The sequence below is a fragment of the Arvicola amphibius genome, chromosome 14, assembly GCF_903992535.2.
Source record: "Arvicola amphibius chromosome 14, mArvAmp1.2, whole genome shotgun sequence".
NCBI lineage: Eukaryota > Metazoa > Chordata > Mammalia > Rodentia > Cricetidae > Arvicola > Arvicola amphibius.
The window spans coordinates 6,302,825-6,329,056 of NC_052060.1; the positions used below are offsets into that span (position 1 = coordinate 6,302,825).

The 26,232-nt window shown below is 44.2% G+C and overlaps 1 protein-coding gene across 3 annotated transcripts; it reads right to left on the bottom strand.

Moving 5' to 3' along the window:
• Positions 1-632: 632 nt before the first annotated feature.
• Positions 633-26,218, bottom strand: Gabpb2 (GA binding protein transcription factor subunit beta 2). 3 transcript variants are annotated; one of them, XM_038311701.1, is made up of 8 exons: positions 26,102-26,218; positions 12,512-12,651; positions 10,192-10,359; positions 9,296-9,490; positions 5,133-5,283; positions 2,788-2,973; positions 1,496-1,626; positions 633-1,357 (listed from the first exon to the last, which is right to left on the bottom strand). In XM_038311701.1, the coding sequence occupies exons 2-8, from the start codon at positions 12,617-12,619 to the stop codon at positions 1,058-1,060; spliced, it is 1,239 nt and encodes a 412-aa protein (XP_038167629.1). In that variant the 5' UTR covers positions 12,620-12,651; positions 26,102-26,218; the 3' UTR covers positions 633-1,057. The 3 variants fall into 3 exon arrangements, with proteins under 3 accessions (XP_038167629.1, XP_038167630.1, XP_038167627.1); XM_038311702.1 differs by having other exon boundaries at positions 10,198-10,359; positions 25,828-26,214; XM_038311699.1 differs by having other exon boundaries at positions 25,828-26,212.
• Between the last annotated feature and the right edge of the window lie 14 nt (positions 26,219-26,232).

Here is a 26,232-nt window from a genome sequence, read left to right on the forward strand (position 1 = left end):
ACCTGTCTCTACCATCTGAGTGCTGGAAGAGGTGTGCACCACCACACGATTTGATTTTCTTTTCTTGCATTAAGGCCTCACATTACAGCCCGGCTGCACTGTAATTCACTATGGAGCTCAAGTTGGCTTCAATCTCGTGGTAGTTTCATGATCCTGAAGGGCAAACCTTGGCATTCTTACTAACTTACTTTTTAATTTTCATTTGTATGTATATGCCAGGGTGTTCACAGAGGCCAGAAAAGGGCATCTGGTCCTCTTTCACCGAAGGAGTCTCTCTAGCTCCTGCTGACCTCACACTTACTGGCTCTGTCTCGGTTTCCTGAGTGTTAGCTTTACAGGTATGTACTACTGTTCCTAGCCCATAGATTCCTTTTCAGTGGATTAACTAGGAGCAGCTCGTGTGCTTGCTTTTTTAGAAATGTATGGTAGCTTTAGCCGGGCGGTGGTGGCCTTTAATCCCAGCACTCGGGATTAAAGCAGAGGCAGGCAGATCTGTGTGTTTGAGGCCAGCCTGGTCTACAGAGTGAGTTCCAGGACAGCCAGGGCTACAGAGAGAAACCCTATCTTGAACTTCTCCACCAAAAAAAAAAAAAAAAAAAGAAAAAAAAAAAAGAAAAGGAAGGAATGTACGACATCTTTTCCTCTCTCCAAGAGTCTTCCTACAACTGTAGCAGTTCATAAACCTAAGGCAAACTTCAGATCACTTGGAAATCTCAGGAATAATTATTAAAGGCTCTTGGTGTATATGTATTACAAGTATTATCTTAAAATCTTTTAATATAAAGTTAATTATTTTTATAAAAAATATCAACCCGCAATGCTCAGTACTCTGTTTAAAGCAATGACGCGAGCTGAGAGATTTGGTCCTGGTCCTTTGGTCCCTGGATGCCCCTAACGTGGCTCTGAGTCTCCAGATGCACATACAGCGTTCCTGGCCCAGGCCCTGAGCCCTGCTACTGTTCCCTTCTTAAAGAGTCTTAATTTGTACACAATGCTTGCCCTCTGTATTTTCTTCTTAAAAATAAGATGAATGAGTGCAAGTTGTGGTCTTTGCGTGTTAAGATGAAACGGTTTCTATGGAAACACTAGTGTGAGGCTCTGTGGTTCTTCCTGACTTCATCACTTCTGCTGCTCTTTCTTCTATTTCCCCTTCTGTCACTACTACAGCATCCACTTCAGCTACCTCCTCAACCACGGTGAACTCAACACCGTTGGGCTGCTGTCGCGCCATGGCCTCCAGCTTGAGACGGTACTGTTCTGCCTCCTGCTCTTTCTTGAGAAGCTGGTGTCTGTACTCCTGGGCTCTTCGATTGGCCTCCTGGAGCTGCTGCTGCAGTAGCTCTCTTTCGCTGCCTTCCTGTAGAGCAAACAGTGTCACTACAGTAAGAATCCTGATAACAGAGATCCAGATGGCAGACAGAAAGATGAAGAGGGCTTCACCCCCCAATCACAGGGCTTCCATTCCTTCACTCTCTTATGAGAAGAATCTCATTACCTTGCTTTCCTCAATACTGTTTGTTATCTCTGCCATCCTTGGTCTCTTTGCCAATGGCAACTTCTCTTCTTCCTCTTCTTCCTCTTCAATTATTGTCTCCTCTGCAACCTGACCAGCAGGCACAGTTAGAACTACAAGCCAAGCACACCCATGGGAGACAATGAGCACACAGCACACAGAGAAGGCTTGTTTGCCTTAACTAGAAAAAAGTGAACCATCCCCCACCCCCGTACATTCTTGTGATATCTCTTTATAGAGCTTAGACTCTTTAGCTGGGGGGTGCACGCCCTTAGTCCCCGTGCTCAGGAGGTTGAGGCAGGCAGAGTTCTGAATTCGAGCTCAGCCTGGTCAACAGCAAAGCTCTCTGTAACCCTGTCTCAAAAAACAAAACCCAAACAACAAAACACAGAGTTTGAAGTCAAAAGGTAACTTAAGGTCACAAAGAAAAAAAATCAGGAAAGAAGCAGCGCCAAGGAAGGAAAGAACTGCAGCTCAGAAACCATGAAGGCCTCAGGTTCTTAAGACAAAGACCTTTGGCTTCAGCCAAACATGGTGGTGCAGGCCTGAGATGTCAGTACTCAAGAGGCTAAGGCAGAAGGGTAGCTTCGTCTGTGCCACCCTGGTCTACATAGTGAGTACCAGGTTAGCCAAAGATACACAGCAAGCAAGACCTCTCTCTCTCTCTCTCTCTCTCTCTCTCTCTCTCTCTCACACACACACACACACACACACACACACACACACACACACCACACACAGGAAAGAAAGAAAGGAAAAGAGAGAGAGAGAGAGAGAGGGAGGGAGAGAAGTCAAAACTTTGAGTCTGGCATGATGGCTCATGCCAATAATCCTAGTATTTGGGAAGTACAAGCAAGAGCATCAGGAATTCAAAGTCATCTTTGGCTATGGCTATTAAGTGAGTTTGAGGCCAGCTGTGCTATGAGAGATACCGTTTCTAAATAAATAAATAAAGTAGAGGGTGGTGGCACACACCTAGAATTCCAGTGCCCAGGAAACTAAGGTGAGGAGACTGCTCTGAGTTTAGTGCCCCAGGTTACATGGTGAGTTTGAGGCCAGGCTGAGGTATAGATTGAGGCTCTGAGTGCAGCTCAAGGTGGTGAGGGGGCCACACCTTTACTCCCAGGCGGAGCTCTGTGAGTTCTAGGCCAGCCTGGTCTACAGTGTGAGTCCCAAGACAGACAGAGCTACACAGAGAAACCCTGTCTCAAAAACCCAAAAATAAATAAATAAAATACCTTTAAACAAGCAAATGTCTACTAGATATAACTTACCTTGCTGTCCATCTTGCATAGTTACAATAAAGGGCTGGCCAATGCCTCCAGTAGGGAGTGAGGTTTGGATATTACCCAGAGGGCCTCCATCAGTCACTATGGTGATGACCCTCTGGCCGCCACTCCCCACCACTTGCTGGATTGATGAGTCAAGTGAATTTCCTTCTTCGATTTCCTCTAAATTAGCTAGGGATAACAAAAGTGAATTTAAAATGTCATATATAATAAAAATACAAGTTTCATCATCCTCTTTGAAATACTAATCAAAATATTTTTGGAAAATAATTTTCTTGGTTGATTTTTTTTTTTTTTTTTGAGGTAGGGTCTTCTATACCCAGACAACTCAGCCAGTCTCAGCCTTCTAAGTCCAGGATGACAGGACTGAGCACCAATAATCTTCGAGAAAAGCTTTAATGAGTAACAAGTCAGGAGAGAAGAACACAGAGACTCTGCTAGAACAGTATTTTCTAAAAACGTCCTGAGATGTTAGCAGTGTTCAATAAAAAGATCCTCGGTGCAGTTGGCAGCGTACACTGCAATCACAGCACTGAGGATCCTAAGGAAGGAGAACTGCCTTGACTTCCAGGCCAGCCTGAACTATGTAGTGAGATTCCTACTACATACAAGAAACAGAAAAACAAAAAACAAACAAAGATCCAATTCTCAAATAACAAAAGGAGATTGGTGCTATGAATAAATACATTTTGAAACGCTAGTTTGAATGCACTTAAACTTTCCAGGTATGACGGGGTAAATAGACAAACAAACAAACAAACAAACAAACAAATCCTATTTGGGAGACAAAGGCAGGAGGATCTCAAGTTCCAAGCTGCATATGGAGTCTGAGGTCAGCCTAGGCTACATGAGACCCCATGTCAAAGAAACCCAAGCTGTATATATACTTTTTAGGGGTAGTGGGATAGGGGACAGGGTCTCACGTAGTCCAGGTTGGCTTTAAATTCACAACGGAGTTGGGGATGATCTTGAACCCTTGATCCTCCTGCATCTACCTCACAAGGCATACATGCAGACAGAAGGCTGTATACATAATAAATAAAGTCTTAAAAAAAAAAAAGCCAGGCAGTGGTGGCACACACCTTTAATCCCAGCACTCGTGAGGCAGAAGCAGGTGGATCTCTGTGAGTTCAAGGCCAGCCTGGTCAAAAAGAGCTAGTTCCAGGACGGGCTCCAAAGAGAAACCCTGTCAAACAAAACAAAACAAAACAAAACAAACAAACAAACAAACAAACAGAAAAAGAAAGTGTGGTCGACAGCTGCTTCTGGAGTTTTTAGGAGACTGCATGTGGAGCCTGACCTCCAATTATCTGCCCCAGCTATAGAAATTCCTAAAGCTTTTCTTCACATGCTACCAACACTGGCTAAAGTAACTTGGATTTTTTTAACTTTGTGTGTATGGTGCACATATTGAGGTCCTAAAGACACAAGTGAAAATTGGTTTTCTATCTACCATGTGAGTTCCTGGATTGTCAGGCCTGGCAGAAGCTCTTACCTGCTGGGACATCTTGCCAGTCCCTGAAAACTTACTGTTTTCATTATTAGAAAGGCATTCTGTAGCGCATCTGCCCGACTGCACTGGAAATGCCAGCACTGTATTTCCAGTCACGCTTAAGCACACATGAGATAAACATGAGAAGGGAGCAGGAACACGCCTGTGTATTTCAACACTTTCCCCACCCCCAGCCAGGGTTTCTTTGTGTATCCCTGGCTGTCCTAGAATTCACAGAATTCACAGGGCTATCAAGTCACTACCAATCAAAAACTTTTAATGTGCTAGGTTTAAAAAAATTACTTCTGTATATATGTATGTACCTGAATGAGTTTATGTGCATCACATGTGTGCAGGTATCCCCAAAGGCCAGAGGGAACTGGATCCCCTTGAAGTGAAGTTACAACAGGCAGTTATGAGCCTTCTGATGTGGTGCTGAGAGGAGAACCCAGGTCTTTGCGAGGAGTGAGCCTCCTAACTGCTCACTCTTCTCTCCAGCCTCCTGTTTGTCTGTTTGACAATAAAATAAATCAAACAAACAGCAAACAGAAAAAGAAAAAGAATGGGCCGTGAACACAGATCCAGAGTGTGAGGCCCTAAGTTCAATGTCTACACTGAAAAACAAGCATTTGAGAAAAGTTTTTACTTTTCTTTTTTGTGGTACTGGAGATTTAGTCCACAGCTTTATATATACAGCACGTTTTCTACCTCAGATCTTTAATCCCAGCATCATTTAGGGAATTTTTATAATAGTGGTAATTAGACAGACTATCCATAGGAAAATGAGATTCTGCTCATTTTTATGCTTAAAATAGATGTCTCGTTATCCAAGTATTACCTGCGGGTGCTTTGGTGTTGGCTGAAGAAACAAAGCCAGCGAGGTTAACGACCTCTCCAGAGGTGAAGATGAATGGAGCAGCCACAGTCACAGGGTTGGTCACTGGGTTGGCTTTCTCGGGGTTGATGCTCACCTGATTCTGCATTGCTTCCTACCAAACAAACCAGGATATGGCAAAGTCAGAACTTTAGTCATACAGTCGCTGAACGGCCCTCCCTAGTGCTCCAGCAGGCAGAACTGGTCTGGCACACGATGGCAGGAGCTACGACCTTTTTCTCTACAGAAGCAGCACACTAGCTGGCTTTCCCAGGCTTGCTTGTTTGAGAAAGCTTTCACATGTTCCACTTAACCTCTCTGCATTCTTTTTAAACATGTAAAAAGAAAATAAAAAAGAAGGGAAGAAACTGGTCTGGACAGTCTAAAGGGCATTTTGTAGCACCTACATTCTGTGATCAGTTATCTACAAGACGAGCTGCTAGTAGGAGATCCCTGCAGAGAACAATATTCTCCAGAGTTTTATCCCACAACCTGTTCAACTCTGCCACTGAAGAAACTCCTCAGAGTACATGTAACAAGCAGATAAATGAGTAGCAGATTTTGAAATCTAGTTCCGTACGCTACACCCTTGCTTCCGAAGATGTCTGCTCAATTTGATGAAAAGATGCTTATCTTGTATTCTTACTCTCAGAAGTTTTCTACAAACATAACTACTAAAAAGTACAGTTATGAAAGGACTTTGGACAATAACTGAAAGTTGAGGAGAATAACCAGTCTTTGTAAAACCATCTGTCATGACAACAAACAAAAACTGAAGATGCACAAGCAGCTATTTTTCGAATGTAATTATCCTCTCGACTGAGGACTGCAATTGAGACAGATTATCCATTCTCCGGATACTGTTAAACTCCTTCTTCATCTGCTACTTCTACCCTCTACCTCTTCCCAGTGGAAGCACTCCGGGCCGGCTGGCCTAGCCCGAAGGAAGCAATCATATGTTAGTTAGCATTGTCTTCTCCATCCACTGGGTGTGCCAACTCCAATTACTGTTTTAAAACAATCACATCAGTCCTGAATCTGAGTTTCTAAATCCATATGAATCCCAGCAGCACTCCAAAAGCTAAGACAGGATCATGTTGAGTTTGAGGTCAGCAGGGGCTAGATAGCAATTACCAGATGAAGCAGAGCCACTCGGCCAAGGTAATCTTTCAATCCCCCATTCAAAACCAACCAACCAACCAACCAACCAACCAACCAACCAACCAACCAACCAACCAACCAAAAGGCTTCCAGCCTTGGGTGGTGGTACAGCTTTAATCCCAGCACTCAGAAGGTAGAGGCAGGGGGCTCTCTGTAATTTTAAGGACAGCTGGGTCTACAAAGCCAGTTCCAGGAAAACTCGGCTATACAGGGAAACCCAGTTTTAAAAACACACAAAATAAAACAAAAAAAGCTTCTACTATGTTCCCGCGCCCACATAAGAAGCTACTTCACAGCCCCGGAACAGGAGCCCGAGCACGACGCCCGCCTCCCCAAACTGCAGAGCCGCACTTGTTCTCCAGCCCCGCCACGTCAGCACAGAATCTTTTTTCCCTGAGAAATGAATTCTATTAAAAAAATTTTAGTCATGTTTCTTTGTGTGTGTATGGAGGGATGGGCATATGCACATAGAGGCCAGAAAACAATTGGCACCTTGCACCATGTGGGGTCAGAGAATCAAATTTGGGTCATTAGACTTGGCAGGTGCCTCTACCTGAGCCATTTTACTGACTCAATTAAATTTTTTTCCACACTTAAATTTATTTACTTATTTTTTAAGACTCTCTGTGTAAGCCATGTGGTGATGGCACACAAATCCCAGCATTCAGGAGGCAGAGGCAGGCCAGTCTTATCTATACAAAGAAACCCTGTTTTGAAACACCCCTCCCTCACCAAAAAAACTCTGTGTAGCTGTTTGGGAACTCAGGATACAGACTGGAACAGTCTAGAATTCTGAGATTCGCCTGCCTCTGCATCCTGAGTACTGGGATTAGTTATGTGTACCACCACACCTGGCTCCGCGATTTTAGTCAGTGTGCATGTGTGCACACACACGAGGGTCAGAAGACAACTGTCAGGAGCTGGGTTTCACTTTCCAGCATGTGGGTTCCAGGGACTTGAACGCAGGTTGTCAGGCTTGGCAGCAAAACCCCTTACCCACTAAGTCATCCCCTATGTTTAATTTTTTGTTTTCTTTTAATTTAATTTTTGATGGTTTCAGGATCTGCCTTTGAGGGGAACAGGGGAAGGGTGTGGCAGTAGAGAGGTGGGGGGTCTTGTTTCCCTTGTGTGGGTATGAGGAGAGACACGGAGCATCGAGCATTGTACAAACATGTCACAGGCACAGGGCTGCTGGCTTTCTATTTGGATTTTGTTTTTCTGAGACAGGGTCTCAAGTAGCCCAGGTGGGACTTAAATGAGCTTCTATGCCTTCTACCTCCATGTAATTCACAATGGTGGGATTGGATAAGCATGTGCCACCTTGACTGGAGAAGACTCTGTGTGATGTGTTTGTGTGGGAGGGTGCAGCCTGAGGACAGCCCTAAGTATTGTTTCTCAGATGCTAGCTCCCTTGTTTTTTAAGGTAGGCTCTCTCATTGGTCTGGAGCGCATCAAGTAAACAATGCTGGTTGGCCAGTAAGCTCTGGAGATCTGTCTCTGCTCCCCCAACTTTGAGATTATAAGCACATTGTTTCTGCAGCCGTTTTACACATTTTTTAATTACAATTTATTTGTTGTGTGTGTACATATGTGCACTAGTGTGCCAGGGCACACACATGCGTAAATGCTAAGGCATGAATTCCTCTAATTTGCAACATCCCCTCTAAACTGGAGCATCCGCTCCAGAGAGAAAGGAGAGGCGACCAGTGAAAAGCCACACCGCAGAGAACAGAGGACTGGAGGATCCCGGGGCCCTGCCATCAGTGTGTGAACAGTTGTGGGGAGACTCTGACCACACCGCAGAGAACAGAGGACTGGAGGATCCCGAGGGCCTGCCATCAGTGTGTGAACAGTTGTGGGGAGACTCTGGCCAGCCAACTACAGACGTTAGGAAGTGGAGCTGCCTGTAGCCAGCTAGAGTGCCCCAGGGCTACAGCTGTCCACGCTGGGGTGGGTGTCCCTGCGACGGAGCTGCTTTTCTGTTAAATCCCTGCTCCTTATAAGATGCCCTCATCCACTCTTCCGTTAATAACCACAACACAAATTCATTGCTTCACCAAACTGAATCTGGTGTACATATCATTACTTTTGTCTGCCAGGGACTCCCTTTCTGGAGTGAGTAGGCAGCATGTGCTCTGTCTCCCCAGGAAGTCTGTCTTATGTCAGGAGGTCAGAGGACACTTGCAGGAGTTGATTTTCTTCTTAAAGGGGGGTACTGGGGATTGAACTCAGGCTGTTAGAATTGGCAGCAAGAGCCTTTACCCACCCAGCTGCCTCACTGGCTCATTTCTGGCTTTTGTGCCTGGGTTCTGGGAATCAAACTCAGTTCCTCATGTTTACAAGACACACCTTCCGACTAAGCTATCTACCAGCAGCAACAAACAGCAATGAACAGTCAAATAAATGTTCTTTTTGTTCTGGCTACATTTCCATAAATTGGGCAACTCTCAGAACCAGAAAAGATCTGTAGAGTTCTGATCTACAATGTCAGCATTCCCGAAATATTGCTCTCTAATTACCATGAACAATTCAGGACTTTCTATAATCCTATTAAAAAACAAAAACAACAACAACAACAAAACCTAAGGGAAGGCCTGGTTGGAGAGGCTAGCTCTGACTTCACAGTGAGACTGTCTCAAAACAAAGGCCAAGCACAGTCTACAGCCTGTAATTCTAGCATATGTGAGGCAGAAACAGGAGGATCAAAGAATCACCTTTAGCTACATTCAAAATCTGAGATCACCCTGGGCTACTTGAGACCTGTCTCCACTGGGTGTGTGTGTGTGTGTGTGTGTGTGTGTGTGTGTGTGTGTGAAAGAGAGAGAGAGTGGTGCTAACACACAGTCATGATTGAAGCATGACAGAAGTGCTATTTTGATAAAATGGGGAAAATTCCACTTTAATTCAGCTTTCTCAAAATAGTTTATAAGTTGAAGCGTACTCTGGGGAAGATCAAGGAACCATACCTGAAGGATGACCAGAATCTCAGTATTGTTTTTCTCCAGTGCTATGTCAAAGGCAGACTTGTCAAATTTGCTAAAAGCATGGACATCAGCTCCGTATTTGATAAGTAACTCGACAACATCTCGATGGTGGTGCTCTGTGGCCCAGTGTAGTGCGGTCATCTTCAGCATGTCCTTGGCATTCACGTCCGCACCGCTCTGTTGGAAAAAGGCGACCGTGCGTGATCGCGGTTATGGGCTCAGGTGCAAGACCATCGCAACAGAGAGTTAGCTTCAGCTCTCACTTAGGGGACCAATAAGAAAAACATTTCTCAAGTCCGCTGCTTTCAATGAGTGGGTCTGCTAAGGACAGCCCTGGGAAATTCTAACAGATGGCTGAGGAAGGGGAAGGAACAGACTTTGTTGCATTTATTAGCAGAAAGCTGAGTAGGGCCTAAAAAAAAAAAAAAAAAAAACAGGCACAAGTACAGAGAAGAATGAAGAAAATCAATAAAACCTGTTAAGCCTTTAAAAAATTAGAAAACAGGGGCTGGAGAGATGGCTCAGAGGTTAAGAGCACTGGCTGCTCTTCCAGAGATCCTGAGTTCAATTCCCAGCAACCACATGGTGGCTCACAACCATCTATAATGAGATCTGGTACCTCTTCTGGCGTATATATGTTAACAGAACATTGTATGCATAATAAATAAATCTAAAAAAATAAAAAAAATTAGAAAACAAACTCATCTTCATGACTCTTGAAACATGGTTTTCATGAAAAAAATCAATTTAAATAAATAAATAGAGATGCAACTTAATGACAACTACTCTCCAGTCTTTCCAGCCCGCGTCCCCCACTACTCAGGGAGCATGGGAGGTGAGTGCTTCAAAGCGCCATCCCACCACCATTCTTGCTTTACCCTAACCAGCAGCTCCACGATGTGTGCGTGCCCATCAGCTGCAGCCATATGCAGGGGGGTCCTGTCCACCTTGGTCCGGGCATCCCTGCTAACGCCTGCTCGAAGGAGCACTTCTGCTGTGGAATAATGGCCATACTGGGCTGCAAGGTGAAGAGGTGATGTTCCAAGCTGTGGGAAAATAATAGTCATTGAATTCTCCTGTGTGTAGAACTGTATCATTTTGGGGTAGAGATACATGAACAAGAAATGAATCCTATAGTATTCATCCTTAGAGAAAAAAAAATTTTACAGGGCAGATAAGACTGAATAAATAATAGAATTTAAAAATTAATATACTTGGGCTAGAAAGATAACTCCGTGCTTAAAAGCACTGAGTTCAGTTCCCAGCACCCATGTTAAGTGATTCACAGCTGTTATTCCAGCTGTAGGGGACCCGACACCCTGGTTTCCAAGGACAACTGTACTCACATGCCCACCCCACACATACACACACATATATAATAAAAACAATAGAAATCATAAAATTAAAGTATAATAATTTTGAGTTAGGCATATTTTAAGCATGGCTTACAAGACAGTTTTTTTGTGTCAAGAAGAGTATGGTATTCTAATCTGGGTGATGGTTACACCTTTAGTCCCAGCATTAGGGAGGCAGAGGCAGGTGGATCTCTGTGAGACAGAGGCCCAAGAAGCCAGGGCTTCATTGAGAGAGACCGTCTCAAAACAAACAAAACAAAACAAAAAAAGAACCTGTTGGACCCTGAAGTTATGAATCAATCATACAATAATCATTACTCCATCATAAAAATTGTTAGCATCAGTCAGTGCTTAGAAAATTCATGAACCGCCAGGCAGTGGTGGCACATGCATTTAATCCCAGCACTTGGGAGGCAGAGGCAGGCGGATCTCTGTGAGTTTGAGGCCAGCCTAGTCTACAAAGCGAGTTCCAGGACAGCCTGGACTGTTACACAGAGAAATCTTGTCTCAAAAAACAAAAAACAACCCAAAGGAAAAAAAAAAGGAAAGAAAGAAAATCTGTGAATGCAGGCTGAAGAGATTAGAAGTTAAAAGTACTGGCTGTTCTTCCAGAGGTCCTAAGTTCAATTCCCAGCAACCACATGGTGGCTCACAACCATCTGTAAATAAATCTTAAAAAGCAAAACCTAAAGAATCGGTGAATGTTTAGATGCTCCACATTACTACATGGACCTGAATCTTCTGAAACTCCTTGGTCTCCAAGTTGAGATGGTTAACAAGCTCACTATATTAAACTATTCTTTCTTTTCTTTTTTTGAGACAAGGTTTTGTATGTAGCCCAGGCTGTCCTGGAACTCACTCTGTAGACCAGGTAGGCCTCAAACTCAGAAATCCACCTATCTCTATATACTGAGTGCTGGGATTAAAGGTGTGCACCACCACTACCACCTGGCCTTTTTTTCTCCCCTGAGACAAAGTCTTACTATGTAGACGAGGCTGACCTTCAATTCATGGTTAATCTACTTCTGCCTCCCAAGTGCTGGAGTTAAAGATGTATACTACTAGCAGGCATGCCTCTAATCCCAGCACTCAGGAGGCAGAGGCAGTTGGATCTCTGTGAGTTTGAGGCCAGTCTGGTCTACTATGAAGCAAGTTTCAGGACAGTCAATATTGTCACAAAAACAAACAAAAAGATGTATACAACCATGCCTGGTATTTGTAATATTTATTTGCATGTATGTGTACATGTGTGCACACACAGGTGTATATGCGTGAAGTCAGGACAACTTTTGGGAGCTTTATATTTGTTTTTTGAGAGAGGATTTCATTATGTAGCTTTGGCTATCTTGGAGCTTATGATGTAGACCAGGATGGTCTCAAACTCAGAGGTCTTCCTACCTCTCCCTCCCAAGTTCTAGGACTAAAGACATATACCATCACAACTGCAAATAAAAATATAAAAATAAAATAAAAGAGGGAAATTCTCAGTATTTTTTTTAAAGATTGATTTATTTATTATGTATTCAGGGTTCTACTTGTATGTATGCCTGCAGGCCAGAAGAGGGCACCAGATCTCATTACAGATGGCTGTGAGCCACCATGTGGTTGCCGGGAATTGAACTCAGGACCTCTCCCAGAGGTCCAGTCAGCACTCTTAACCTCTGAGCCATCTCTCCAATCCAAACTCCCACAATTTAACAGCTCACAGTTACTACTATCTATTGACAGGCAGCTTTCACACTGGAGGAGAACTGCAGTCAGGCAACACAAATAACACTCCTGCAGGAGGCAGGAGAAATGACAGAGCAGGAGAGGGAGGCACCACCTCTTCAGCTCAACTCACCCAATCTGTGGTGAACGGGGCCCCGTTTGCCATCAGCGTTCTCACTTCATCATCTTGGCCTTTTCTTGCAGCTTCCAGCAGCCTCTTCCCCAAATCCACCAGAGACATCTTTATGCATAGGAACAAAAGTATCCAGGGAGCTGCAATTCGAACACAGGGGAAGCAGTGGTCTGTAAAATGTTTTCTTGCATTTTGCTGTTTTTTTCTAAGACATGTTTTTGCCAAGCAGTCCAGGTTGGCTGTAACTCACTATGTAGCCCATGAAAGCATGGAACTCAAAATCTCCCTTCCTCTATCCCCCAAATGCTAACTAAGCTATAGACACGTACCAGCATAGTGAAATATGTGCACAAGATGTTTTTGTTTGGGGGCCAAGAGCCTATGCTGACCTCAAATTTGCTATGTAGCTAATGATGGCCCCAGAACTTTTGATCTTTCCGACTCCACCTCCCAAGTGCTAGTATTACAGCCTGGAGTCACCACGCCTGCTGTTTCCCGTTTTTTCATTCTGAGAGAGGATCTAGCTGATGTGAAATTAGGCCACAGCTCAGGTAGGCCTTGAATTTGTGATCTTCCTGTCTCAACTTCCCAAACAGATGGGATTTCAGGGTTTCATCACCAGACCCAGTAGTAGAACATAATTTTAAAGAATACAGTTAAAACACATGCATTCTGTTGACAGAGGTCCCGCAGCCATTCAGTCCCAAACACACACACAGAGGCCTATCTTGCTTCCTCTACATATCTTTTGACTTATTTTAAAGTCTGGGTGACAAGGCAAGAAGTAGAAGTGGGGTGATGAGAACAGGAGAATTCTGGGAAGAGGAAAGACTCAGTCTGCAGTTGTCATCCAGACACAGAGGAAGCAAGATGAGAATGCCTCACTGATAAATGTACTAAGCCTTGGCTAACACACAAGAATAATGGGCTAATTAAAATGTAAGAATTAGTTAATATGAAGCCTGAGCTAATAGGCCAACAGCTTATAATTAATATAGGCCTCTGTGTGTTTCTTTAGGTCTGAACAACTGTGGGACTGGGTGAGACAGAAACCTCTGTCAACAGCATTCTAATTTCTAGGCAAGGCACAAGGATAGCTATCTTTTAAATACTGCTTGACAGAAATTTTGAGTTAATCACCCTTAAGGCAGGGCCTTGGTGGACCATGAGCTAATCCTGTAGCACATGACTAGATTGGATGAGTAAGACACGATCATTTCTCTGGGCCAAGAGAACCAGGACAGGGTGTGTAGACTCCTCATTGGCTTAGCCTTTGATGAGCTCAAAAACTGACCAATTTCAATAATGACTCCCTTGGTCTCAATGCAATTCCTCTGAAAGACATAAAAGGCTACTAGGCAGGGCTTGTGAGATGGGTCAACAGGCCAAAGTGCTTTTTACAAAAGCCAGATGACCCAAGTCACATTCCCCACAACTCTGGGTAGAAGGCGAGAACTGACTCTGACCGTAAATTGTCATCTGTATGCATGCAACGGAGCGCACCCCACACCATATACAAGCAGCAATAAAACACTGGGCAGGGCATGTGGAAGCAAGCAGTCCTCTCGGAGAACCACGCCCACTCTTGGGAGCTCTCATTTTCTCTACTAAAAAGCATATTCTCTCTCTCTGTCTCTCTCTCTCTCTCTCTCTCTCTCTCTCTCTCTCTCTCTCTCTCTCTCTCTCTCTCTCTCTCTCTCTCTCAGTTTTTCGAGACAGGGTTTCTCTGTGTAGCCCTGACTGCTGACTGTCCTGGAACTAGTCCTGTAGACCAAGCTGGCCTCTGCCTCCCCAGTGCTGGGATTAAAGGGGCGTCCCACCACCACCCAGCAAGGAGCATCTTTTCTAAAATGAATTGCAACTGTTAATCTTTTTGTTCTCTAGGTATGGCAAAATGATGCAATGCCGATCAATCTTTACAGAGAGCAAACTGGATTTTTTGGTTTTTGTTTTTACAGAAACTCTGTAGCCCAACCTGACTTTTAATTTACTACGTAGCTGAGGATGACCTTCAACTCCTGGTCCTGTCTTCACTTCCCAGGTACTGAGATTATGGGCAAGTGATACCACGGCCAGTATGGCAAGAATAAACTCCCACTGACCAGTGATTTGCTTAGGACAGCAGTTCAAAAGCGTGATTTATGGCTCCTGAGCCATACTAGTAACCTTTCAGGAATCCATGTGGTGCAAACTATTTTTGCCATACGACTAAGGCATCATTTGACTTTTTTTTAAAAGCATTTTAGCATTTGCAATAATAGTGAAAATACCATGGCGGGTATAATTGCTGTTGCCTTTGCCCAAACCAAACCGTGAAATAAACTTTTTGTATTCACTGCCACGTGCTTCTTAGGGGGAAAAGCAGGTCCTGTTTAAGAAAGTCCTCGCCCTGAAAGAAGGTGCATACCTGTAACACTACTGCTTAGGAGTGGAGGCAGGGGGATGAGAAGCTGCAGCTACACAGTGAGCTCTGGACAGGCCTGGGCTATATGAGGGCCAATCTTAATTTATCTTTTCATTCTCTCTCTCCCTCTCTCCTCCTCCCTCTCTCCTCATCCCTTCCTCCCTCCCCTCTCCCAATCTCTCTCTCTCTCTCTCTCTCTCTCTCTCTCACACACACACACACACACACACACACACACACACAGAGGAAGGGAGGAAGGGAAAGAGGGAGGAAGGGAGAGAGGGAGGGAGGGAGGGAGGGAGGGAGGGAGGGAGGGAGGGAGGGAGGGAGGGAGAGAGGGAGGGAGGGAGATAGAGAGAGAAAACAGCTTGCTGAGCTGGTTCTCTCCTTCCACCATATGGCTTTAGGGACTGAACTCGGTCACCTCTGAGCCACCTCTCCAGTCTGACAGCCTGAGTTTGACCCTAGGATCCGCATGATAAAAGGAGAGAAGAAACTCCAGCAAGTTGTCCTCTGACCTCCACACACACACACCACAGTGTACTCATGAACCACCCCCTCAAAAAATTAAAAAATTCAAAGTAGGACCTTGTGGCAAAGGCCTGTAATCACAGTAATCCTGGTTTCTTGAAGGCTAAAACAGGAAGATTTAAAGTTTAAGATTCCTATCTCAAAATCTCAAGTCAAAGGCTGGGGATAGAGTTCATTTCATAGAGGGTTGCTTAGCATGCCAAAGCCCTGGGCTTGATCTCAGCACAATGGTGCAAAAGTTCAAGGCCTGTCTGGGCCATAATATGAATTCAAGCATAGTTTGGGTAATTTAGTGAGACCTGCCTCAAATTAAATAGTAAAAAAAAACCCAGCTTAGTAGTACAACACTTCTTTACTACATACAAGGTTCTAGGTTCAAGCCCCAGTACATCCAAAAATAAAAATATAAGACAGATAATTGTTTTTAAGGTACACAGCACAAAAATTCTTTTGATATGCTTTCATATTTTTCTTTTCAACTAGTTTTATTATTTTTAAAATCATTTCTGTGTATAGTCTGTGCACTACCTGCATGCAATGCCCTCTGAAGGTCAGAAAAGGGCATCAGATCTGGAAGTGAAGTTATAAGAAGTTGTGAGCTGCCATTGCCATGTGGGTGCTGGGAATTGAACCTAGGTCGCTGAGAAGACCACCCAATACTCTTAACTACTGAGTCATCTCTTCAGCCCTTACAATTATTTTTTATTTTCTGGTGCAAAGGATGAAACCCAGGCAGGGTATTACTGAGCTAAATTATCAACCTTGCAACTAACTTTTGAGAAATTACCACATATCTTGTGAGCTACGTAATACAATGGCAGAGTGCTGGTCTAGCATGCATGATGCTGTATGGACCACAAAAAAAAAAAAAAAGAAAAAAAAAAAAAGAAAAAAGAAAAAGAAAAAAGAAAAAAGAAAAAAAAACCTTACCACCTGCCAAGCTTTGGTGCAGCATCAAAGAATACCTGCCATCAGCTGGAAAAGCTAGTAAAAAGCTAGGTGTGGCCAGGCCTGCTGGCTCATGCCTGCAACTTCTGTGTAACTCTCCTCACAGGAGTGAAGACAGCCTAAAAGGATGAGCGTCCCTCCTCTGCTATCAGACTACTGGGACAATGGACTTCATTGAACTTTCCCAGGAAGCTCATTTTGGGAGAGGGAAAAGGCTGAGTCCAGGTGCCAGGCTGAGAAAGTTGTCACCTCAGAAAGATCTCACAGTTCTGACAAGTTGTCAGATCACCTTGCAGGAAACAGGAGCCAATGACAGCAGTCGGGCTACACCTTGATCAGTAACAATCAGTTATGCATCACACCTTCTATCGACATGAAATTCATCTATTTTTTTATTTATTATGTACACAGTATCTGCCTGCATGTACACCTGCATGCCAGAAGAGGGCACTATATCTCATCACAGACGATTGTGAGACACCATGTAGTTGCTGGGAATTGAACTCAGGACCTCTGGAAAAGCAGTCAGTGCTCTTAACCTCTGAGCCACCGCTCCAGCCCCCTCATGTATGTTTTTTATATTAGAACCCCAAAACAGATAGGTGGGTGTCACTCAATCTCTTTACAGTGTGGCCACACTGAATAAATTCTTTTCTGGTTTTCATTACTAACAGTGGATTTAACTGACATATTTGAGGATAGGTGGCCACGTCTAGCTTGTCAGGGATGACAGGCCGCAGCTCTGATCCTAACACGTATGGTAACAATTCTGGCAAGCCATGGCCAGAAGAAAACAGTCACTCACTCCCAATGGAGAGGAGGGCTAAATAGTACCAAGCAGCTGCTAGGGTCACGTTATTCCAGGGACTTTCTTTCAAGACAGAACCTCTCTACAAAGCTCTGGCTGTCCTGAGACTCACTATAAAGACCAGGAACACTTCAAACTCATTGATCCACCTGCCTCTGCCCACTAAGGGCATGTCCACCATGCCCAGCTAGGGACTTTCATCTTCCCACTTCAACTTCCATCTGCTGCTGCTGTTCTACCTCTATTTGGTGAAGCAGGAAAATGGGCTGTACTTGGTATTGGGCTCTTTTATTTATTGACTGATTGATTGTTTTTTTGGGACAGGGTTCCTCTCTGTAGCTTTGGATCCTGTCCTGGAACTTGCTCTGTAGACCAGGCTGGCCTCAAACTCATGGAGATTCACCTGCCTCTGCCTCCTGAGTGCTGCGGGTATTGGGCTCTTGAGAATTTTCTCCAAGGCTTTGTCTTTTGTAGTTCTGAGCTGCTGGTTTTGTTGAACTATTTCAGTTATTATCCTGCTTGTACACTGGGCCTTGTCAATCTAGTTTCTGTTTGAATATGTATGTGTGTGTGTGTGTGTGTGTGTGTGTATATATATATATATATATATATATATATATGAATGTATGTACATATGTATGGGTGTTTTGTCTGCATAGATGTCTGTATACCACATGTGTCGGTCTTTTGTGGCTGTTTTCTGTTGACCATTTGAGACAGAGAAGCAAGCATGCAGAGAATCTACTGTGATTTATGTAACCATGGAAAATATTAAGTTCATGTACCTTGATGGCCCCTTGGGAAATTCTAGCTATCTTTTGTAAACGCATCAGTTCTAAAACCATTATGGGGCAGAACTTAGTTTTTCCAGAGTTTCTGAAAAAACAGCTGTGGCATGGCCCTGGCCCCTTCGTTTCCCACTTCTCTGAACTTGCAGTTCCTGACATGCCTGCGTTATAGTATGTATCTATGACATCACTGTGAGTATCTGAGGACAGACTTGGGAGCTGCTCCCCCTGGCTTTGAAAAGTTGATATAGGACCCCGCTCTATCAGCCCTAACTAAAGCGTTAGCTAACTGAGATAGTGCTTTGAGTGCCGTCCTCCCCACTGGAATGCTTTGGAGCTGATGTTTCAAATGTTAATTCTGGAAATGGGCTAAGAAAAAAAAAATTGTTACAGAATTTACAAAAAATAGCTGATCTTCTAAAAAAATGCTTTGGAGAAATATCTGAAATACTTACAGAAAATACAGATTACACTCACTGGAGACATAAAAGTTTAAAATTACAAAATTTCTATCAGATAAACAGATTTTGATTAGGTTTCCTTTCAAAACAAATTTATGAAGAAATTAAGTTTTACACTCCGGTGTCAAGAGTACCTAAAAGGTATCCGAAAGGACATAAGAAAATTATTTCTTTATTTAGCACAGGGTCTCAAGTAGCCCACACCAGTCTCTAACTTGCCACAGTCAAGGAGGACCTTGAGGTTCTGACCTTTTTTTCTTGACCTCCCAACTGCTGGGATTACAGGTATGTGGCAACACATACCAGTACATGAAGGAAGTACTAAGGACTGAACCCATGGCTCTGTTCATGCTAGGTGAGCACTCTGCCTACACAGCCATATCCTTAGCCCTATCCTTTATTTTGACAGAACGACTTTTTTTTTTTTTTTTTCCGAGACAGGGTTTCTCTGTAGCTTGGGGACCTGTCCTGGAACTAGCCCTTGTAGACCAGGCTGGCCTCAAACTCACAGAGATCCACCTGTCTCAATAGAACGACTTCTAAATAATGCTCACAAAAATCCTTTTGTGGGGTTATTGCTATTATTTCCCTTTTCAGGACTATTTCATCTTTTTACAGTTACTTATTGTGTGTGTGTGTGTGTGTGTGTGTGTGTGTGTGTGTGTGTGTACATGTGGAGGTCAGAGAACAATTTGCTGAAGTCAGTTCTCTTTCCACCATGTGGGTCCCAGGAACTGAACTCAGGTCTTCAGGTTCAGATGTAAGCAATTTACCTGCAGAGTGTTTCCTCAGCTCATAAATTTCCCTCTCAAGAGAAAAATTATGAAGCTGCAATCCCTATGATCAGTAACACTGAGCACATTTGTAAGCTACTTTATATGTAACAAAAAAGGCCTATGTTATTGCATATGAGAGGAGGCTCTAATTCCTTGTGTTTAAAGAATGGTTGCATTTTAAAATATGTTGTTAATTGCTCAGAAAAAAAGGGTTTTTTTTATTGTTGTTTTGAGACAGGGTCTCTCTATAATCTAGCTCTGGCTGTCCTGGAATTCTCTATGTAGACCAGACTGGCCTTGAACTCACAGAGATCCACCTGCCTCTGCCTCCAAGTACTGATGCCACTATGCTTAGCTCTCAGAAAATTTCTAAACTGCTTTTTGCAAGCAAATTTAAAACATAAATATAAAGCATACATTTTAGGATTGGCATGTATATAAAGTTATTTTTGCATGATTTCTGGGCTTTAATCCACATGGAATATACATATATTTTCTGAATGTCAAAGTAGGTTAATTTTGCTATTAGTCTAATTGCTAATAAACAATATATTTTGTTGTAATGCTATAAAGGTGGATATTTTATTTTTACCTTTTTACTATTTACTTTTAAAACGGTATGTGTGTATTTTTGTATCTGTGGATATGTGCTCTTGGAGGCCACAAGAAGGAATCTGTCCCTTGGAACTGCAGTTATAGGTGGATTTGGGCAGCCTCATTTGGTTGCTAGGAATCAAAATCAACAAAACCAGTTCATAATCTTAAGCACTGAGCCATCTCTTCAGTCCAGAAAGTGGGTATTTTAACATCAAATTAATTATTACATCATAAAATTGACAATATTTTATATTTTATTGAGCTACCTGCTTGAGGACCAGCAAGATGGCTCAGCACATAAAGGAATTTGCCACCAACCCTGACAACTAGAGCTTTATCTCCAGGACTCACAGATGGAAGGAAAGGGCAGGCTCCTGAAAGTTGTCCTCTGACCTCCACATGAATACTGTGGGCATGCACATTCCTGCCCAAATCAACCTGTCAATTAATGTAACTGTTTGTAAGGCGATGAAGATGGCTCAGCAGCTGAGGGTATGCACGGCTTTCAGAGGCCCCAGTCTGGAGCCTGAGTTCTAGTTCCATGAGGTCAGACACTCCTCTTCTCGATTCTGCAGGCACTTGCACTTCACACATGCACACACCCCACAGACAGTGTACAGAATTAAAGAGTAAAGTGAATATCGGAGCTGGAGAGATGGCTTGGAGATTAAGAACAGTTGCTGCTCTTGCAGAGGACCTGGTTCAATTCCCAGCACCCACATCAGGATATCTGGTGCACTCACTCTCTGTGGCCTCCATGAGCTCTGCAAGCACATGGTGCAGACAAGCAGACACAAGTACATATGCATAGGCAGAGGCAGGTGATCTCAGTGTCAAGGCCAGCCAAGAGCTACACTGTGAAACCCTGTCTTAAATTTTTCCCCCAAGACACGGTTTTTCTGTGTAACCCTGGTTGTTCTGGCGCTCGCTCCATAGACCGGGCTGGCCTCAAACTCAGAGATCCACCTACCTCGAGTGCTGGGATTAAAGTTGAAAATAAATCTTTAAAAAGAAAAGAAAATATTGCTGGCAGTGGTGGCACTTGCCTTTAATACCAGCACTTGGGAGGCAGAGTTGGAAGGCTCATCTTGAGTTCAAGGCCACCATGGACTATGAGTTCCAGGGCAGTCTGAGCTATACTGAGAAACCCTGTCTCAAAAACAAACAAACCTTAGCAAAAAGTCAGAGCTCCTTTACATTTCTGTTTCTGTCTTTTAATGACCTCTTTGAAAGCAAAGTGATTTTAAACATAAGGTGATTTGGGTACATTACTAATCTACATATTTGTGACTAAAACATGTAGAGTGGAACCTACATACATTATGTAGACATTTGAAGAGTTAAATACATGTAAATATAGAACATGCAAAGTGACCGTTAACTGTTCTGTATTATACAATGGGTATTATCACTATGTCTGGGTTGTCAACATGTAGGATAGCTAATGAAATTTTTTGATTTTTTTAGGCTTTTTTGTTTGGTTTTGTCAGGACAAAGTTTCACTAAGAAACCCTTGATGGTCTTGAATTCAGAGATCTCCTGTCTCCACTCTCCAGCTGCTAGGATTAAGGGTATGAGCCCCAACCCCAGCTTGTCTCTGATATATATGTATGCATGTGTATAAGTATGTGTGTGTGTGTATGTATGTATGTATATATTGGGGGGGTTGAGACAGGATTTCTCTGTGTAGCCCTGGCTGTCCTGAAACTCACTCTGTAGACCAGGCTAGCCTCAAACTCAGAGATCCTCCAGTCTCTGCCTCCCGAGAGCTTGGATTAAAGGCATATGCCACCACCGCCCTGCTTATTTCTGATATTTTTAATGAGCACTGCTCAATGGCAGAAAAGAAGGTTCAGTGGTAAGAGGTAAAAGCACTTGCCACAAACTTAATGGAGTTCAGTCTCTTGGACCCCTACGGTAGAAGAGACCTGACTCGGGAAAACTGTCCTTGGTTTCCTCACACACATCATAGTTATATGTACATTCATACACATAAAATCAATACTGTTGGGCTGGAGAGATGGCTCAGAGGTTAAGAGCACTGGCTGGGTCGGCAGTGGTGTCCATGCTTTTAATCCCAGCACTCAGAAGGCAGGGGCAGGATGATCTCTGTGAGTTCAAGGCCAGCCTGGTCTACAGAGTGAGTTCCAGGAAACCCTGTCTCGAAACACACACACACACACACACACACACAAAAGAGCACTGGCTACTCTTCCAGAGGTTCTGAGTTCAATTTCCAATATCCACATGATGGTTCACAACCATCTATAATGACATTGCCTTCTTCTGGCACGCAGGCAGACATGTAGACAAAGCACTCCTACATAAACAAACAAACCCATTTAATAAAAAGTGTTAGGGTTTGGGTAATCCTGCTCTTTGAAGCCTTGGCCTCCATCTATTGGTCTCAGAATGAAAATATTTCGTTTTGTACAAATGAAGCACACACAGAAATGAGTCTGTGGTCAGGTGTCACTACATTACTAAATCTGTGTCTAAAATTGGATTTTGTTGGTGTGGTAGACCTAGGGAACTAAAGATTCTACATTTTGTTTAATGAGCAGAAGCTGTGCTACTCTATAAAAGATTTCTGTACAGTTCTGTGCAATGGTGCCAAATGTTGCCGTCTCCTTTACATTAAATATATTTATATGCCTGCTGTATTGGATAAGCTAAGATGCATGGTTTAGGAGCTAATGATGAGGCCTAAACTAGAATTCTAGTGGTGCTTCCTTTTCCCAGGCCTGTGCTCATGTGCTCTTAATTGCACTGACTAGTTAGTCGCTTTAAACAAAGATAATTAGACGTGCCCTAACAATGTGCACTCCAAGCAGTGCCTCTAATAATTAAAAGGCACTGGTCACTTAAAGAGTACTCCTATAAACAACACTTAATCTTCAAGCTAGTTTTCACTCAACATTTGCTCTTGCTGACTGGATTTTTGTGAAGCTGTTTAATGGCTGGCTGTTAGCATTCTATAGAAGAACAACCTCCAACAAAAGAGGGAAAAGCATTTCTGAGAAGCTGGGGCTACCCCGCAGGAGAGACAGAACTCAAACACAAGAGTAGATTCCATGAAGACCTGACCTAAAAGCCACTCCGTCTGTACCTTTTATCTGCTTAAAACTAACTATGAAGGTTTTTTTGGTACAATTCCTTGATGTCTGTCCCTCTCCCAACGTGGGAGCAGACCAATCTGAAGTGATCACCATGGTAAGAGGGACAGCCGAGATCACCAGACATCGCCAAGGTGTCTTCAGTGACAACTGTTTAGAGACAAGCATGGTGAAGGGGAGGAGTAAAATAAAACAAGTCCCCCTGGCATGATGACGTTTGCAGGCAACCCCACCACTTTGGAATCCTGAACCAGGACGATGGTGAGTTGGAGGTTGGCCTAAGTGTCACAAAATCCTGTTTCAAACCAGGAAACCCTGTCTTAAATTATTCCCCCTAGACACGGTTTCTCTGTGTAACCCTGGTTTTTCTGGCGCTCAGACTCAAAGATCCCCCTGCCTCTGCCTCCTGAGTGCTGGGATTAAAGGCATGTGCCACCACCATACCCAGCTGGGAAACAAGTTTTTTTTCCCCCAGACTGGGTTTCTCTGTAGCTTTGGAACCTGTTCTGAAACTTGAACTCAGAGGTCAGCCTTCCTTTGCCTGAGTGCTGGGATTAAAGGCGTGCATCATGAAGGCCTGGTGGGAAACCAGTTCTTATATTTGGTTACTTGCGGAAATGTCTTTGGTTCCTACTTAATATTCTGGTAAAAATGGCTTCCAAGAAATCTGTTCTTCTTGGTTCTCCTTTCCTATCCTGTCACTCCTGATTTACCTGAAGTACCTACCTAAGTTAAAATGCACTTATAAATAACAGTATTTGGGGGCCAGTGAGATACATGGCTCAGAGGGTGAAGATGTCTACTCTAAGCCTGAAGACCCTGAGCTGGATCCCCAGTTTCCACATCATGGGGAGCTGAATCCTCTAAGCTGTCTCTGACCTACACAAGCACGAATGTGTGTGTGTGCACCCACATAAACTGTAAGTTAAAAAAATTAAGTAATTTTTAAAATTTACCTTAAATATAAAGTAATTAAAATTTTTTAAGTAATAGCCAGGAGGTGGTTGTGCATATCTGTAATTTGAGAGGCAGAGGCAGGTGGATCTGTGAATTCAAGGCCAGCCTGGTCTACAGAGAGAGTTCCCAGGACAGCTAGGGCTGTTTGTTACACAAAGAAATCATGTCTCGAAAAACTAAAAAAACCAAAACTTATTTGTGTGCACTTTTGTGGGCACTGACTCACCAGAGCGTGAAGGCCAGAGACAACCCGCAGGAGTTGGCCCCCTCCTGCTAGTATGTGTTGTCCTAAGGACAACTCAGTCCAGAGACAACCCGCAGGAGTTGGCCCCCTCCTGCTAGTATGTGTTGTCCTAAGGACAACTCAGTCAGGCTTGGCAGCTTTTAGCTACTAAATTATCTCCTTGGCCCCATCTAGGCAACTGCAACGTTCTGAACACTACAAAGGGGAACTACCTTCTTTTATAGAGTGTGCCTCCACAATAAAATCTACACAAAATCTGGTCTAATCTGTACCCTAAATTTCCTTTCTAGTCCCTCTATGCTAGGGATGGAGCCCAGGGCAACAGAATGCCAGACACATGTACCCCTGCGCTACATTCCCAGCCCCGCCTCCAGGGAATCAGAAGGTGGATAAAATACCAAGACAAAAACAGGGGGGACGGACGGGGACGAGGGACAGAGACACTACGACCACAAGGACGGCACTGTTGCTTGCTTTTCACTGAGACGGGGCTCAAGGAGGACAGGCTGGACTTGAATACCCGGATGCTTCTGCCTGTTCTACCTGCTCTTCTCAATGGTTGAGAGCTGGGATCACAGATATATACTCCATACTTAGTTTTAAGAATTTTCAATAAACGTTTTAATAACCATGGAGTGCCTGAGCACTTGACAATGGACTTCACTGCCAAAAATCACTTTGGCTTATCTAATAATTTGGGTGTGGTGGTTTGCTCTTCCTTATTACGGCACGTATAAAAACACGACTAGCAGCCCCCACGCGTGGTGGTGGCACACGTCTTTAATCCCGGCAAAGGCAGATGGATCTATGTGACTTCGAGGCCCCAGCCTGGTCTCCAAAACGAATTCCAGGACAGTTAAGAGTTGTTACACAGACAGACCCTGTCTCGAAAAACAAACAACAACCCCCCCCCCCCCCGTGACTAGCGAGACATAGTGGCTCACCTCTGTAACCCCAACACTCCAGGCTAAACAAAAGAGGAGAGCTGCAAGGTGCACGGTCTGAGATACTTTGTGAGACTCAAATATTTAAGACAGAAACTAGAGGAACTTTACAGGAAGCGGAGACCAATGAGCGGCGCCTCGAGGAAGTCTGTGAGACTAGGAACACACTAATGGGAAACAAACAGCAATTCACGGTCTATGGATGATTTTATTCCTTTTTCTTAATTGCACACGTCTCCTGCACAAACATCCGTGTAAGAACTGGATATCAGGCCATAACTGCTCTTACCCAGATTATGAACTCACTAAAGCATCACGTTACTATCAGACCCAGAAATGTAAGAGTGCCCGCTTTTGCCTCAAATATCCTTCAGTTCTTTACACCAGCGTTGTGCCTGCCAAAAACAGGGGCGCCAACTTGCAAAAGGGAGCCCCAAGTCTGAGGCTCGCAGCAGCCTGGACTTCCGCTCCACGCTGCCCCCTAGCGGCCACTCCTCTGGCCTGGGCTTCCCGTAGTCCGGCTCCCCGGCCCCAGGTCTTCCACCCACCCCCTTCACCTCCTCCCAATCCCCTCCCCTTCCTCCCGCCAGCATCCCCTTCCTCTTTGTCCCTCTCCCCACCGCCGCCACCCCCGCTCCGGCAGCCTCCGGGCCGGCGCCCACAGGTCCGGGCTGGGCACTTGTCACGGCCCCTTCCACGGCGCTCCGGCCGCTCCGGAACCCTGCGTCTCCCTCCCCCTCACCTCTTCCGGAGCGCTGCCCGCTTCGCTCTTACTGGGCCCGCCAGCTTGGTCCCGTTTCTTTCTCAAGTTAAGACTCCTTGCCAGCGGCGGTCACTTTTTGGCCTTTTCACATATGCATATTTGGGGGACCTTCCCCCCCCCCTCGCGGAGAAATGGAGGCAATAAAATGGCGGACCCGGAAGTGGAGACCCGGTGACTATGCCTCCTGGCGGAGGAATCCGGATGAAATGGGTTAGAAAACCCACTTTGCCTTTCTGTCAAAACCGCAACGCACCTCTGAGGCCGACTTCTTCCTACTGAGAACCTCTTGAGCTTGAAAAGCGTGTACCGAGGGCATCCTGAACGGGACTACTTAGCGAGGCGCAGGATCATTGATTACGTGGCTTACGTGAGGCATAGTTCCGG

Excerpts from the sequence above, each read along its gene's own strand:
- Gabpb2 (XM_038311701.1), bottom strand. The coding sequence starts at position 12,619 with ATGTCTCTGGTGGATTTGGGGAAGAGGCTGCTGGAAGCTGCAAGAAAA. Across the intron at positions 5,284-9,295 it reads AGATTCTGGTCATCCTTCAG|GAAGCAATGCAGAATCAGGT; the intron begins GTATGGTTCCTT and ends TTTGTTTGGTAG. Across the intron at positions 1,627-2,787 it reads TATGCAAGATGGACAGCAAG|TTCTAACTGTGCCTGCTGGT; the intron begins GTAAGTTATATC and ends CTTGGCTTGTAG.